We start from the raw sequence: 14340 nt of genomic DNA, 5'->3' as shown, positions 1-14340 counted from the left end.
TGGTGGCTGGGTGGATTCAGCCAACTCTTTCGAATTGTGTTGTGCGTAGTGGGATGTATCAGTGCAACGTCGACTTCTGCAGCTTGACATGACTACAGTGTCATTTTTCTGGGGGGCTATTGGCTTTAAATGCTTTGCAAAACAGAATCCCAATTTGCATACAACTCAGTGTCCTCGGATCTGTCACCTTATGTTCTTGTTGAGCCCGTCACTGCTGTTCATCACAACTCATCACCTTGCGGGCTCTTTTGAAAGACAACGAATTGATGTTTCTAGATCTGGCTCCACCTACAACAATAACACGCTCACTAGTCGAGAAGAGAGTCGACTAAAACCTAGGTATTCGCGAGCACTGTGGAATAGAATAGAATGGAAAGAGATGAACAATTCAGTGGGGTTCTGAGATTGCGACGGGAACAATGGACGATGAACGGGAGATGAACGATTTGACACAATCATAGATAGAGCGGCGGATGTCTATAAACCACAGTAGCGTCGTAGTAAAGGTAATGACAATACTTCATCGCCAAGACTAACTTATTGACGACTTGGACCCGCAATAAACAAACCTCGACACCTCACACGACCCGCATCCGCAAAGAAAATCCACATTTGGTTTCGTCTCTGCACCCAGCTGGTGCTCTATATTACCTCGACAAGCTGGGCGAGACGCAGACAAGAAGTGAGATATCGCCATGGCTATCACTTCTGACTCTCCACAGGCGAGCTCAGATCAGATTTTGTACGGGTGTGTTTTGAGTCGAGAGACATATCATGCTTTCCGTAAACACAGCGGGAAGTTGCAGAGTGCTTTGGAGACCTTGACATGGGACCGCTACTGTGATGGAGGGGGAGACCTCTACAATCAAAAAAGGTGGACGGAACTGCTGTCGAGTCTCTATAACATAGCGGGCGTGGCAGGCCGGTACGTTTGCCGCTCTACTATCAAACGCGGTGTGCCGAGTCAGGGCAAGAGCAACACTTACACACACGAAGGATTTTGTTTGCCGGTAATCCGGGAGGAGTTTACTGACCTAGATTTCAAGCGGTGTTACTACGACATAGTGCTGAATGACGAACCCGGTGGTGATGCGGGGTGCAACATGCTTTGTGTACGCGATACCTGCGGTAAGGCTCTGGGCAAGCTGGTTCAGAGATATGCTGGCAATGACGATATTTTCCAAGAGGCGCGGGTCTTGTTGAAGTCTGCAAAGGGCGAAGAGACAGGTGCAGTGTTTGCGTTTACGTTCCTCGTTACGCTGCAGACGGCAATGCTGATCGGACACATTGTGGACAGTCCGCATTTGGTTATGAGTGCGAAAATGGCGATGGTAGGAGTGGGTACCAGGTTGTTTGAGACTATCAATGGTTGCTAGGGCGTTGTATCTTTTCTTTCATGTGGAATAGATATTGATTGACACCATTTTGCAACTTCTGAGCTATTAATTTGAGTATTACTATCATTCACGCACAAGTACACGACCCAACAATAAAGATCACTCACAAATTCACTTCAGATACTTCGAGGTTAGTTTTTAGCGTGATTGATTATGAGTAGTGGTCCTTTTGAGTCATAACAGGCCGTATTTTATTCAGTGGCATCGGATATCAACTATGAAATGGGAGAGAATCTCGGGCACCTTTACGATAAAGTACACTGGTAATTTCATATAGCCACCCAATGGATTCATTATCAATTTAGTATATAAGGCGACAGTGAGAACGCGACAGATAGTAGAATGCGGTTGAGGGGTTGAGACAGTGACCGAAGAGGAAAAGGAAGAGACCGAAGCATGCCCAGCCCAGAAGCATAAAGTAGAAACGTTTGTCTCTGGGCTTTGCGTCGCCCCCCATGCCAAACTTCCTCTTTATACGATGGCAGGTTAGTCAATCCTCATTCTCACTAATCTCCGAATCGTCATCATATCCATCGTCATTATCCTCAGATGTACCCTCATCCTCAGTCTCAGTCTCAGCTTGGTCCTATTTAAGGATCTGGTTAGCATAATTCACGGAGAATTCAGTAAGATCTAGACGATACACGTACCAATTTTCGTCGCTTGGACGGCCTTCCAACTCCAACATGTGGGTTGTTTTGTAGCTCGGGCATGTCGTAGACAGAATCGGGGATTGGCTGATCCACCGGAGCTGTGACGATGCCAAACTCATGAATCGATTGCCATCCGCCATTATTGCTGCCACCATAGAACCCGATGATTCTTTGGCCCTTATCGGGAACTGTTTCAACGTTAGTTGCAATCCAGTACACGCCAGATCAGTGGCAGAAATATACAAGGACGATAGGGATAAAGAGAACAAAACGACGTACCGAGAATCTCCACCGACTCGCTCCCACGCTTGTTCAGCGCACCCATAGCTTTTCCATTGGACAGCCAGATTCTCAAACCCCGTAGCTCCTCGTGATCCTTCGCCACCGCAACCTTGACCACATCAACGTTCCTCGGAAGCGCAATCTTCCTTGCTTGATGACCACCCATATCCAAGTCTTTGCCATTTTTGCCGCGCGGACCGCATGGGACTCTCGAACCGTCTTTGTAATAGACGATGGCTCCGTCAAGCACGCAACCAACGCGCAGGTCAATCTTGGACGCCGGGACGATAGTACCATCGCGACCGCGCTTTTTCAGCATCACAGCCCAGGACCAGCTGTCTGCTGGTGTAGATTCACTCATGGCGCTCTTTTTCTGCAAGCGGATTCCAGTTCCAGGGACGCGGATCGATGTCTGGTTGGAGAACAGTTTTGCAACGTCCCTGGTAATGTGCTTACCATTCATCGCGAGTACCTCAATTTCAAGGGCATTTTGGAAGTCAAATCTATCCTCAAGTTCGTCCAGGGTGTACCGAATGGACTTTTGAGGGTTATTAGGGGAGGCCCTGTCTTCGGCGACGCCATTGAACAAGACTTGGACAATTCCGGCCTCGCAAGTGATGGCCAGTGTTGAGATGTCCTCCTCGTCTTGGATTTCAACAACGGGACAATTCTTGTCGGGGGTGGTATCGTGAGGGTGGCGGAAATGGGGGAGGTTGACAAAGCGAAGGATGTCGCGGATATCCCAATGGCAGTTGTTGGGCGTGGTAGGTGTGACCGGTTCAATACCCTCAGTCCCTGCGTGAACGGAGAACGCAGTCTTGGCGAGGAAGCATTTCGGCCAGTCCTTCGAATAGCCTCTAGCCATGATACCAGTCGTGTGTGGCGCGGAAAAGGCGTGTCCAACTTCATGCAAGAAAGCTCCTTGGCCAACAGAGCAGGCTTCCCACATGGATACGCACTCCCCATTATCGTTTCCAACTTGGTCACCAGGAGGTGACTGGTCCAACAGACAATCAGGGACTTCCTCCATGAATCGTGGCCATGAGTATGTCAAATGACTGCCCATAATGCCTAGAGACAGTCCGTTGGAGTTGTGAGCTCCGAGCGCCGCATGGGCAAGAATCAGATTGTTCTTCACATCGTATGTGGAATCGAGAATCAACCCGGCAACGACTGGTTTGGCTTCAGAAACGAACGGTCCTCCGTAGTTCTTCAAAGCCCGGGAAAAGATCTCATGCAGCTCATTTGGTTTGGCTGCTCTGGGATTCTGCTGTGCAAATTGGGCGCTCCTGAGTTCAGCAACGGTCTTGCCAGCTGGAATGAGATGGACCTTGGCTGTGGAATCCATTGTGACTTGACGTTCGCTGGTCTGGCTCAGCGTATCGGGAGCCCACTCTTCTTCCAGACGAAACGACCGCCGACCGAGTCCATTTGCGCGCAGCTCCTCGGCAGTGAGAGCCTGCCACATGTATGCTGACAAGCGGAACTTCGCAACGGCAGCGTTGATGCTCGAGTGGGCCCCCGACAGCGCTCCAAACTTGCGAGGTGGACAGTCGATCAGAAGAGGCGAGTCCGTGGCAACCAGAATGGCAAGGTGTAGAGGCGGTGTCTGCAGCAATGGAATATACCGGAGGTTGATCTTGCGAGTATTAGAACTATGCTTGAGAAACAATTGACCACACGACCGTGGGACTTACAACAGTTGAGTGAGACTCGTTTTCTGCAGAGATGATGCTAATAGCATTCTCTCCTGGAGTTAGAATAACTAGAGCCTTGAACCAGCCATGTGACATTGGCCATTTTTGCGTTGGAAAAGAGATGTTGTCGCCATTCGCCTTGGTTTCAATCTGAACGAAGCTATCGCTGCCCTCTGTAGCAGTTTCGCATCGCCCCGAAATGAGAACGCATCGCTGGTGCACCACTTCGTGGTCCTGGATGTTTTCAAAGGTAAACATGATTGGAGCTGATAATTCTTGGGAGATTTTGGGCTTGATTGAAATGAATTGCTGATGCAGTATGGGAATTGTAGTCTTGCTTCATCAGTTTTATAATCGACAGTGGGATGGGTTGTCTAGGCAGCGGTAGGCATTAGCGGGGCGGAGGATCACGACACATGGGAATACCACCGTCGCGGTGTCGCAGCACGGTCGCAAATAGCAGCGTGAATGAAGGGGCAGATTACAAGTTAAATTGCGCCCAGTCGCTTATTATCTCCGTGACAAGATACTCCACCAGTTCGTTGGCCATTGAAGCCGCAACAGCCGACTTCATTGCCAACTAGCCCGCAAAGGGTAACCACCGGAACCGGCATGGCGGCCAGGATAACGACCATGCCCGATTTACTGAGAGGAGAGACGCGGAGAATCGCTTGCTGCATCCATTCACTGCCAGATAATGCGTTAACTCAGTCCTATTGTTTTCAGCGATCCATTCTCGTCTCAAAAGACGAAAAGCGCAGCAACGGCTTATCTTCGAAAATTATAGCAGATTTAAATGAGCAAAGTCCTCCAAACTGAACCCATCATCGTCTGATTCAGCATCTCTCAAACGGTCCGTTTTGCGAAACAACGTCTCTTGCTTTTCCTCAGCACAAGCCACACACACAACGCTCCCCGTTCTCGCCGTCGCAGGCCTCGGGGCCGCACCTGGTGCTACCTCACATGCTAGGACTTTCATTCTAGCAGAGCCTTCAACCTCTAGCCGGCCACCGGCAACTTGATGAAGAAGGTCAAAGAATGCAAAGACAGTACCATGGCCATTTTCCTCGCCCATGAACCACTCGGAAAGGTGGTCCTCTCTCTGAACTTCGGTGAACACGCAATCGTTGGAATAGAAGACTCGCCGCCCATCTTGCGTATCGCCGAGAGAAATAGAAGCAGAGGCCGTTAGCAAACCCATTCTAGAATGAGCGTCGGTCTTTGCATCATTTTCTAATGTTCCCTCTAGGCGTCTAAGTCGGTGGTCGATGAACCATATTGTCCGTGCCGCTGATTCATGGAACACATCCACCATGTCAACTATGGACGTCGTGGAGAATGTAACACGCCGATGAGGGCAGTTTACCGTCCGCCCAGCCAGCGTCTCCAACATCAGCGGATCATAGTCCAACGCCACATGCAGTCCCAGGAAACTCGACGCCGGCGATGCGGTATTGTAGCCTCGGTAATCAATAAGCGGCACATCGTTGAATGCGTAGTGATGAAACCAATTAATCGAGTCTAGTTGGAGAGGGCTGAAGTAGAACAGATCTTCGACGGGTTGGATGGTGATGTGCCGCACCTGGGCATTTGAGTCGATGTAAGAAGTGGTGTGGGCAACATTTTGTTGGCCAAAGCATTCTCCTGCTCGGGCCTTCCGCTCTGGCTGGCCTTTGCCGGGAATCTCTGACCACCACTCATTCATCGGAAAACGTCGGTTCATCGCAGCTCGAGACTGTTTGCACGCCATCCAAAGCCCGCTATCCGAGAGATACACGGAGCTATTTGGGCCGCTATTTGGATCATCGTGTGGGACGGCGAGTTTGAAGCCCCCGTTCACTTTCCCGTAGGCTCCGAATCGGAGGAAGAACCCCGGAACGGAAACCGAATCGAAAGTTTGGCAGTGATGATCAGCGATGATGAACGAGTGAACATGGCTTTTGGTAGCTGGACGAACAGCGGCATCCCAAATGGCGTCCTGTATTTCAGGAGGAAGATCTCGAAATAGCCGAAAAGATGTACCTTCCATCGTTCACTGGGGGTGGTTATTATGGTAGGTTAAGACTCCTGTGAGTTGGAATAAAATTGAGATAGTTTGTTGCTGGTGAAGAGGCTGTCAGCATGGGAAGACAACGCATCGACGTTGCTTACACACTGTGAGTCATACCTGTTTTAGGCAAATACGTCAATCCTTTGAGGCGCAGTTGCTTTAGGGTCGACCCTGCATCACTAATTGCGCGAGTTCTAGGGTGTTGCATGGCTTTCCTGGCAACAGTAAATTGGTCAAAATGCGACGAAGTAAAGAGACTTCAGGCGTTCTTTTTTGTTCGTTCATTTATTTTAGTCCAGCATAGGCTTGCGTCTGATATGATGTTCCTTCTGATTGACTTTGAGCAGTCAAACCCACCAGCGTCACACCTAGACCCCAGCAGATGTCAAATCTATTGAGATAAATTGTTCAGCCCCTGTAAAGATGTGGATTAATGGAACATTCACTTTGAACAACCTTACTTAGCTTTTCCCTTCAAACTACTGGCTTGAGGTTCCTCAAACTCAGCTAAGGGGGCGACCGTCAGGTCAAGGGGGTATATTATTCAACTATTCAAGGTTGCCTATCCATTTTTTCTATTGTTCCCGTGTCAAAATGATCTGTTCGCCAGCCTTGTGTTGCTTGTGGGCCTGCTACTTTATCTGGTCCTGCCACTAACCTACCATTTGTAGTTTCCGCATGATGTAGTTATTTGGATTACATAGGGAAGGATAAATGTGATCTTTTTTCCGTAACAAATTATACAACTTTCTAATTGTGGAGATAATTACTCGAATATACAGGAAAAATACGTTTCTCTCCTCAATAGACCCCGGCAATTTAAACTCATTCCTATCAGCTTCTACGTACAGTACTGCAAGTCTTGCCCATGGAGATATCATCCAAAAGGAGTACTGCACCGTAAAAGTAGTTTCCGCCACAGCCCATGGACAATTTCAGGACTGGGTTCGCTGAAGCCGGCGTGACGAGCACCTCCTTCTCGGCCCAGATATTCAAGGCGGGTCGCCCATTGAAGCGTGTGGAATCAACTTGAACGCCGTCGAGGTAGGTTGCAATCTCACAACCGCCATCGTAAATGCCGCCGGCGTAGTTGACCGCCCAAAAGTACTTGAGTGAGTACTCTTGGTTCACGCTGAGCCCCGAAAGCTGTTGTGAGATATCGTATCTCGTCCGATCGTCTCGATTGGCAATGTTCACATATCTAGGAGATGGATTTGATTAGAAAAGAGCAGCGATGAAGAAAACTAAATTGCTCACACGTAGTGATCTGGTGAATGGGCCAAAGCCGCATCAGAGGTGTCGGCTCTGATTTCCACGCCGGAAGTCAAGGCCCATGGCGAGGCATCACCTTCGAAATCCGAGTCTTGAACGATATTTGTCGGGACGCAAGTGCGGCAAGGACTTCCTTCGACGCCCGCAACACTAAGGGCCGCAAAGGCAAAAACGAGAGACTTGAATGAAAGCATAATGAAGGTAGAGACTGGCGGAGTAAACGTGTAGGGACTGCTTCTCGAACAGAGGGCACTAAGGAGCTGGGCGGATCAGGCCTTGTTTAAATGCTCGCGCATCTACGGAGTATGTACTCCGAAGTTAGCCATCCATGGGCCGATCTGAACCTTACTCAAGAGAGCGGACAGCTAAAACCGGTAGGTCGGCCTACCAGCCAATAGTCTGTTACTAGCCTGCTAATATTTTAATTGCAAAGAATACCGGCGACTCAAATATCCACAATGCTAAGACTAATACAGTAATCTCCCCTGATACCCCCATACTAGGGTGCCGTGATTACCGATCGGTTCGGGGAACATTCGACGGGCTGAGCATGAATTGACGACATTGTTAAAACTAAGACAGAGTTGGATAGCTGAACATAAGGACAGAGCTAGGTCAAAGCAATCTCCCCATGGTCGTCTAGTATGGAAGCAAGAGACACCGCTGATCTGTGCATCCGAAGCTAACGGACTGAAATATTCGTACCCGGCATTACCTAGTGCTAGGCTTCCCGTGAGTCAGCTCGCAAACCATCCCCATCGACTCGGCTACCTGATCATCCGGATCTCGGTGTTAATAAAATTGACAAGTAACCAACCAGGGCGCACAAGATCGTGGTTGGATCAACGCCAACTGCCGTCTAGGCCCTGACCGAACAGCCTGCACCGCATACTCCAATTGATCCAGCACGTAGTAATGGTTCTGTTCATTTTAAGTCAGCCACTTTTCTACGCCCTGTTCTTCTCAAAAAAAAAAGTGGATGTTGAGAGTCTACGACAGTGGGATTCTCTTCCGGTCTTCAAATGCGATGGTTCTGAAATAAGACAATCGTTTCAACCAGACTGATAACGTCGTACGATTATCGATTTACTTCGCGCCATACCATATCTCATTAAATTGTCTAATCAAATATGAGGCTTTATTCGACGCCTATATCGACTCTAAAAGCGTGTCTTTCTTTTATGGGAGATGTTTCAGTACAAACCAAGCCTACTTCAGCCAATTGAAGTTGAGAGGCAGAGATGTACACCGGCGCCGAATTCCATTATTAAGTTGAACAGATGTCTCATTTTTCGTGTGCTGCAAATATTTACACTCTACGTCTCGCCGTACCATCGTAACCACCATTTCCACAGGTTCCCCCAGGTTTATTTTTGCCATTTGGGGCGGTGTGGAGCATGGTACGGACCGGCGGGTCTGCCCGTCGAAAGGGGTCTGTGTTTCGAATCTTCACAATCCCTCGTGTGTGCGGAAGAGGTTTCAATTCCCCAGGCCAGATGTGAGCTCACGGTACTTTCTGACTCCCCTTGATAACTGGCAATGGCTCGCCAACATAGCACATACGACCATAGCTCTTAGAAAATACGGGATCCCGTCCGCTCTCCCTTAGTCAAGCTGAGAAGCGGCGAATTAGTACTCGGGTCGGTGACGACCGGGGAATCCTCGCTGTTGTATGTTTCTCTTTTTGCATCTCTTTCCTTTTTGTACGTGACTCTCGAACGACATGAGTCGAGACGCAGGCGCGGTCACGATCTCCTTTGACCTCGCATCACACGTAGCCGCAAAGGCAAAAGGTGGAAACTTCAACAAAACCATGACGAATAGACAGACTATATGCGCAGCAACCAAGCCTTACGCTCCTTAGCTACCAACTTAGATACCTGTTGATATCATACTCCCTTTGACACATTATCAACTGTGACATACATTGCTCACGTCCACCCCTCATACTCCCAACGTCCTGGCCTACCCTATACCTCACAGGTAGAATAAGCGGGCCGTCACAGATACCAAATTCGCAGGATTGAGCTACTAGCTTGCATGAGCAATTTGCGTGCATATCTAAATTCAAGAGCAACGGGGTTGGACAACTGTACCAGTGTCGGTTCCAGGAGTTATGTGTCTGAGGCACTTGTCCCGAAGTACGGGTAGGTCAATTGCAAATCAGCTCGCCACCACCACCACCAAGGACTACTTCCCTGTCAGCGCCAGGTTTGTTTTATGCTTATGCTAGCCTTTGCCACACTTTCCATGGACTCTAAACCTTGAATTTCTCTTGCTAAATGCGGAACTGACTGCTATAAACTTATTCTGGTCATATTTCTCACTGCTATTGCTTGGTACTACAATGTATGCAGCGTTCCACATGCTTCATACACTTGATGCCATATTCCCCGGTTGCACTTTCGTGGACCCATGTGATCGACGATTCTTCTTTGTCATCTGCGGCGAGGTCAACGTGGACAGCCATTTCTGGGTCAGCCAAGAGCGCAGGCAGAATGCAACCAGTTTTCCAGTCGTAAAGCGATGTGATACGGAGGCTCTGTCGAGTTTCTTGGTCTGTATCTACTACAATCGACATGTTGTATGCCGTAATCCCAATGCTCAAGGACTAGGCGGTACAAGGAGTCCTCGCATTTTCATTAGCAGCGGGGAGTACGCGCGGGATGAAGCGAAGGAATAGAGATGGGCAGAATTGAAGAAAACTTTCGTACTGTTAGATACAGATCCGGCTAACCTGGACCTTATCCTTACCCTCCACCCTTTCAAAAACTATGACGCGTCGGCCATCAGTGTTGGTGGGGACATTAACTTTGTGTCCGGGGTGCTGAGCAGGCATACGGAAGTAGACAGGTCGAGAAACAGGTATGGCTGGGTTCCCTTTCAGGGAAGCGCATGTAGCAGCTCCAAAATGAAGCTCTCGAAAATATACCTCATGCCAGACCAGTCCTAGTTGGGCATATTGACGTTGCCCCGAGCGAAGCGAACCAGGACATTCCGCCGATCTGATAGCTTCAAATGAAGCCCTGATGCAAAGCGATGACGTTCAGCAACCTCTACTTGGAGGCATAGAGGCAGACGAGTTGTGTCGGGAAACACGCGAAGTTGTTGGACCTTTGCTGACATGGGAAATGTCAACGCTCCTAGCACCAAAATTGTCTTCGATTTCCTGCACAAGAAGTTTTGCATCCCGGGTATAGTAGAAAAGGCTTTTTTTCTGCCGGCAAGGTCGAGCTGTTGCATGCCATAATAACTGCAGTAGTCCGGCATCTGGGGCCAGTCGTCCTTGGCATACCGCTGGCCACCCGACAAGATGGTGGAAGGCTTGCTGACAGCTGGTACAGGCTAGCAAAATATTTCGAACGGGGTGTCTCTTTTCTCGGCCATGTTCTTGCAAAATGAGACTCACATAATGATATGGATCGGGAAGATACTAAGGATCTGGAAGAGGTGGAAGGTCCTGTCGCAATGCTCTACGGGGAAAGAGATGGGCAAAAATACGAAGAGCAACGGAAAGTGGACGGGACACATACTACTGGTAGCCTTGGTCGTGCCCGACAAGCGCCGGAATCGTGTATGCATTGAGACCGCCATCTACAGACTGCTTCAGTCCATCTTGACGCTCGGTCGGGAGGATGACCCTCGGGACAGTCTCTGCATTCGGGCCCTCAACGTAATTGGTCCGAAGAGACAAATTTCAAGGGACAGCCGGATTGAAGGAAAAACATGATAGATATATCGTCGCAATCAGGTCAGGCTGGAAATAGCGCCCGCAGTTGGAAAGGCTGCATCGGCCCGTTGCCGCCGACCAGAACGTGGGCGCGGGGGAGCAGCATCTTTAAGAAACGCGCCATCTCGGTTAATTTACTCCGAGCGAAACTCTCCCCAGCAAAAGTCCAGCAGCTAACTCACGGAGTACCGCAGACCCGGAACCGTTCCTCGTCTCGTACGTGTCTCAGCAGAAAGGCTGTAAGCGAGGGCGTCCGCGACCTGGAGTAACTGCGGGGATCCCCTGCACGCAACCCCGCAAGAAACTGCCGATGCCCTGCTAGTCGAGCTTCCACCACCACCACACTATTGACAAGCCCATACTCAAAGGGGCCTTGGGCGAAACCGGTTCATATCCTGGCCAATCCAGGCGCACATCTGGCGAGTCATGTGGAATTATCAGGGCGGACTAACTCGACGGTTGGAGGGGTAGCGTCGAAATACATCTGCCGCGTAGGATGCCTCGGATATTTCAAGCCCCTATCTCCAAATGCAGCCAGAATACATAACAGCAGCTGCGTGCAGTCTTGACGTCGAACCCTTGCGACAAGAGTAATGAACCTGAACGGGAGCCATCCGCAACAATGACTTCCGTTGACGACAAGCCCACTGTCAGCATGGGCGAGGCACCTGTGCAGCCGCACCGCAAAGAACTCGACGTCGTGCCGATCCAGCAGGCCGCTGTTGAGGACGCCTATCATGTCAAGCTCAGTTGGAGATCGTGGGTAAGCGAGCATCCCAGCAACACGCCGGATAAGTTGCTGACGTAGCAAAAAAAGATTGTGGTTTTTTGCACCTGTTTTGCGTACGTTTTAGTCGCCTCCCGATCCCTTCGTGGCTCCAGCTAACGAGCGGTTCAGTATCATGGCCCAGGTGTTCGTTGTGGTAGCAGCCGGATCAGTCATCGCCTTTATCATCCGCGACCTTGGTGACGGGGCCGTCGCAGGATGGATTATCCAGGTATTTACCAACTCTTCTGGCCCCCGCAAGATTTTGGAATTCTCGCTCATGACTGTCGCAGGGTCCCTTACTGATGCAAAGCGTGCTGTCGCCCATTGTCGGGCGCCTTTCTGACGTCCTCGACCGCAAGTATCTGGCTTCAGTCCCGCCCCTCATTGCCTTCGTCGGGGCTGTTATCTCGGCTAAAGCGACTTCCATGGGCATGCTCATTGGCGGCGGCATTCTGATTGGCACGACGTTATCTACGATTGCTATTGTCCAGGCTATTCCCTCGGAAATTCTCCCGCTCAAGTATCGAGCTATCGCAAACGGGCTGGCCTTTATCGGCGGCTCTCTTGGTGGAATGTGAGTCTTCCATTTTAGGCAGTCCACTGCGCCGCGACGCTGACGATTTGCTTGCAGCATTGGCTCTTTGGGGGCTGGAGCCGTCACGAATGTCAATGCATCTGGATGGAGGTACATCTTTTGGATGCAGGCCGCATTTCACGGTGCCACCTCTTTGGGTCTCTTCATCTTTTACTGGCCTCCGAAGCGAACAGAGTCTCCCAAGATGTCCATCAAGGAGGTTCTTTGGGCATGCGACCCCATTGGATCCGTCCTCTTCATCGGCAGTGTCTCGCTTATGCTCCTGGCCCTGAACTGGTCTGGAGGAACCTATTCTTGGTCCGATGTCCATGTCATCGCCCCGTTGGTTGTTGGTCTTGTCTTGCTTGTCTTGTTCGGCCTATACGGTAAGCATTCCCAAGAGACTGGCATACTGGATTGATATTGACGTTGCTGACTCCTTCTAGAGTGGAAAGGAAGAGAAGATGGCCTTGTGGCCCATATTTTCTTCTCGCAAAACGCAAACTTTGCCCTCTCTGTCTTCGCCTTCGGTGTTGAGGGCTGGGTCTTCTACTCGGCTGTCAACTCCATTGTGCCGCAGATAATTCTCAACTTGGGGTTCCAGACGGACCCGTGGCGGATTTCTGTCCGCCTCCTTGGCTTTACCTTGGTAAACTTGGGTCTTTCAGTCCCTATTATGCTATACTCCACCAAGTATAAGGACCTCAAGTCTCCTCTCATCGTGTCTTTCACTTTCTTCCTTATCGTGTAAGTACCAGCTTGTTGATTGTTGTTTGGCGCGCTCTAATCATGCCCGACAGATCAAGCTGCTATGCGGCGATCCGACCCTCGTGGAACAATGCCCAGCATGCTTTGAATGTCCTTACAGGCATCGGACAGTCAGCACCTCTGACACTTCTGGTCGCCTGTGTTCAATTCACCGCTCCGCACGCATACCTGTCTACGGCCACGGGACTCGCATTTTCCGTTCGAGCAATTGGAGGAGCCTTCGGGTCAGCCATTATCGATGCCATAATTAACGGCCGGTTGAAATCGCATTACGCCTCGGCCGTGGCTAAGTCTGCTATGGCTGCAGGGTTGCCAGAAAAGAGTGTGCCGGCGTTGCTGCAGGCCCTGGCCACGGGCCTAATCGACTCCAGCGACGTACAGGGCGCCGACAGCGCAGTTTGGGATGCGGCTATATCGGAGAGCAGATGGCAATATGCATACGCCTATCGCTTGGCTTGGTCAAGCGTCATCCCATTTGCTGTCTTGGCCATTGTCGCTGTTGCTTGTCTCAAGGGCGTGAAGGAGCTGATGACTGAGAAGATCGAGGCTACAGTAGAACATGTCGAACTGGGTAAATTGGATGGAGATGAAAAGGGGACGACAGCATAGTATGAGACTACTCATTCCGTATTTATAGTAGCACCTAATTTCCGGGCCCCATAAGGCACAGCTTCTCGTGTGCATTTCAAGTTTTCCACGCCCAAGTGACATCGTATTTGGAATTAGCAAATGACGACAAATCGCGGTGGAAGAAGATCCGACTCGTACGAATTCAATTAATGACGGACACAGCCGTCATCTCTAAGGACAAGTAGCCTACCTACTGGCGAATCCCATAGGAGAGGAAGCCTGTCCCAGGTGAGCTTTCCTGTCCTGGTTTGCAACATGTGATCAAAGAAAGCCCATGCCAGCCTATCTGAGCTAGTAAAGTGCGCATCCAGGGCTCGAAAGCAAGGCGATCCAGCTCATGTCAATATTCCTCGGCGGTGCTCAAACACCTAATCCAGACCGAACGCCAATGTGCGACCCCGTGGTAAGATGCTGCCCGTCCCCCGTGGGATTGTCATCGCCCGCCGCGTCCGTGGAATCCTGCCAGATCAGCTGCTCGTATGGTTGTAACAAATGATCGAGAAGAATCTCAGTGTCGA

General features: G+C 50.2%; 5 protein-coding genes across 5 annotated transcripts; 2 read left to right on the top strand and 3 right to left on the bottom strand.

Annotated features, from left to right (window-relative positions):
- Positions 1-695: 695 nt before the first annotated feature.
- Positions 696-1376, top strand: BGZ61DRAFT_479648 (uncharacterized protein; the record flags this gene model as incomplete). Its single annotated transcript, XM_046249122.1, has 1 exon — positions 696-1376. One exon carries the CDS (start codon positions 696-698, stop codon positions 1374-1376), a length of 681 nt encoding a protein of 226 aa, XP_046102930.1.
- A 511-nt stretch (positions 1377-1887) lies between these two features.
- BGZ61DRAFT_534068 (zinc metallo proteinase) lies at positions 1888-4287 on the bottom strand (the record flags this gene model as incomplete). The annotated part of the gene is made up of 4 exons (XM_046254087.1): positions 1888-1983; positions 2048-2238; positions 2330-3971; positions 4030-4287. The coding sequence occupies 4 exons, from the start codon at positions 4285-4287 to the stop codon at positions 1888-1890; spliced, it is 2187 nt and encodes a 728-aa protein (XP_046102929.1).
- Positions 4288-4720: 433 nt separating this feature from the next.
- BGZ61DRAFT_454608 (uncharacterized protein) lies at positions 4721-6127 on the bottom strand. The gene has a single exon (XM_046246254.1). The coding sequence runs from the start codon at positions 6056-6058 to the stop codon at positions 4811-4813; it is 1248 nt and encodes a 415-aa protein (XP_046102928.1). The 5' UTR covers positions 6059-6127; the 3' UTR covers positions 4721-4810.
- A 656-nt stretch (positions 6128-6783) lies between these two features.
- BGZ61DRAFT_53404 (uncharacterized protein) lies at positions 6784-7595 on the bottom strand. The gene is made up of 2 exons (XM_046254083.1): positions 7337-7595; positions 6784-7280 (listed from the first exon to the last, which is right to left on the bottom strand). Exons 1-2 carry the CDS (start codon positions 7543-7545, stop codon positions 6914-6916), a joined length of 576 nt encoding a protein of 191 aa, XP_046102927.1. The 5' UTR covers positions 7546-7595; the 3' UTR covers positions 6784-6913.
- A 3916-nt stretch (positions 7596-11511) lies between these two features.
- Positions 11512-13801, top strand: BGZ61DRAFT_423170 (major facilitator superfamily domain-containing protein; the record flags this gene model as incomplete). The annotated part of the gene is made up of 7 exons (XM_046243555.1): positions 11512-11844; positions 11899-11924; positions 11980-12079; positions 12141-12424; positions 12482-12810; positions 12871-13171; positions 13225-13801. The coding sequence occupies exons 1-7, from the start codon at positions 11704-11706 to the stop codon at positions 13799-13801; spliced, it is 1758 nt and encodes a 585-aa protein (XP_046102926.1). The 5' UTR covers positions 11512-11703.
- Between the last annotated feature and the right edge of the window lie 539 nt (positions 13802-14340).

The sequence above is a fragment of the Ilyonectria robusta genome (genome assembly GCF_021365365.1).
Source record: "Ilyonectria robusta strain PMI_751 chromosome Unknown BGZ61scaffold_13, whole genome shotgun sequence".
In the NCBI taxonomy this organism is placed as follows: Eukaryota; Fungi; Ascomycota; class Sordariomycetes; order Hypocreales; family Nectriaceae; genus Ilyonectria; species Ilyonectria robusta.
Note: the sequence above shows the minus strand (reverse complement) of the source record. Positions and strands in the feature narration are given on the sequence as shown.

What these genes read in the sequence shown, in the direction of transcription:
- BGZ61DRAFT_454608 (XM_046246254.1), bottom strand. Translation starts at nt 6,058, where the DNA reads ATGGAAGGTACATCTTTTCGGCTATTTCGAGATCTTCCTCCTGAAATA.
- BGZ61DRAFT_53404 (XM_046254083.1), bottom strand. Translation starts at nt 7,545, where the DNA reads ATGCTTTCATTCAAGTCTCTCGTTTTTGCCTTTGCGGCCCTTAGTGTT. An exon ending in CATTCACCAGATCACTACGT is followed by an intron (nt 7,281 to 7,336) that starts GTGAGCAATTTA and finishes TCCATCTCCTAG; the next exon opens with ATATGTGAACATTGCCAATC.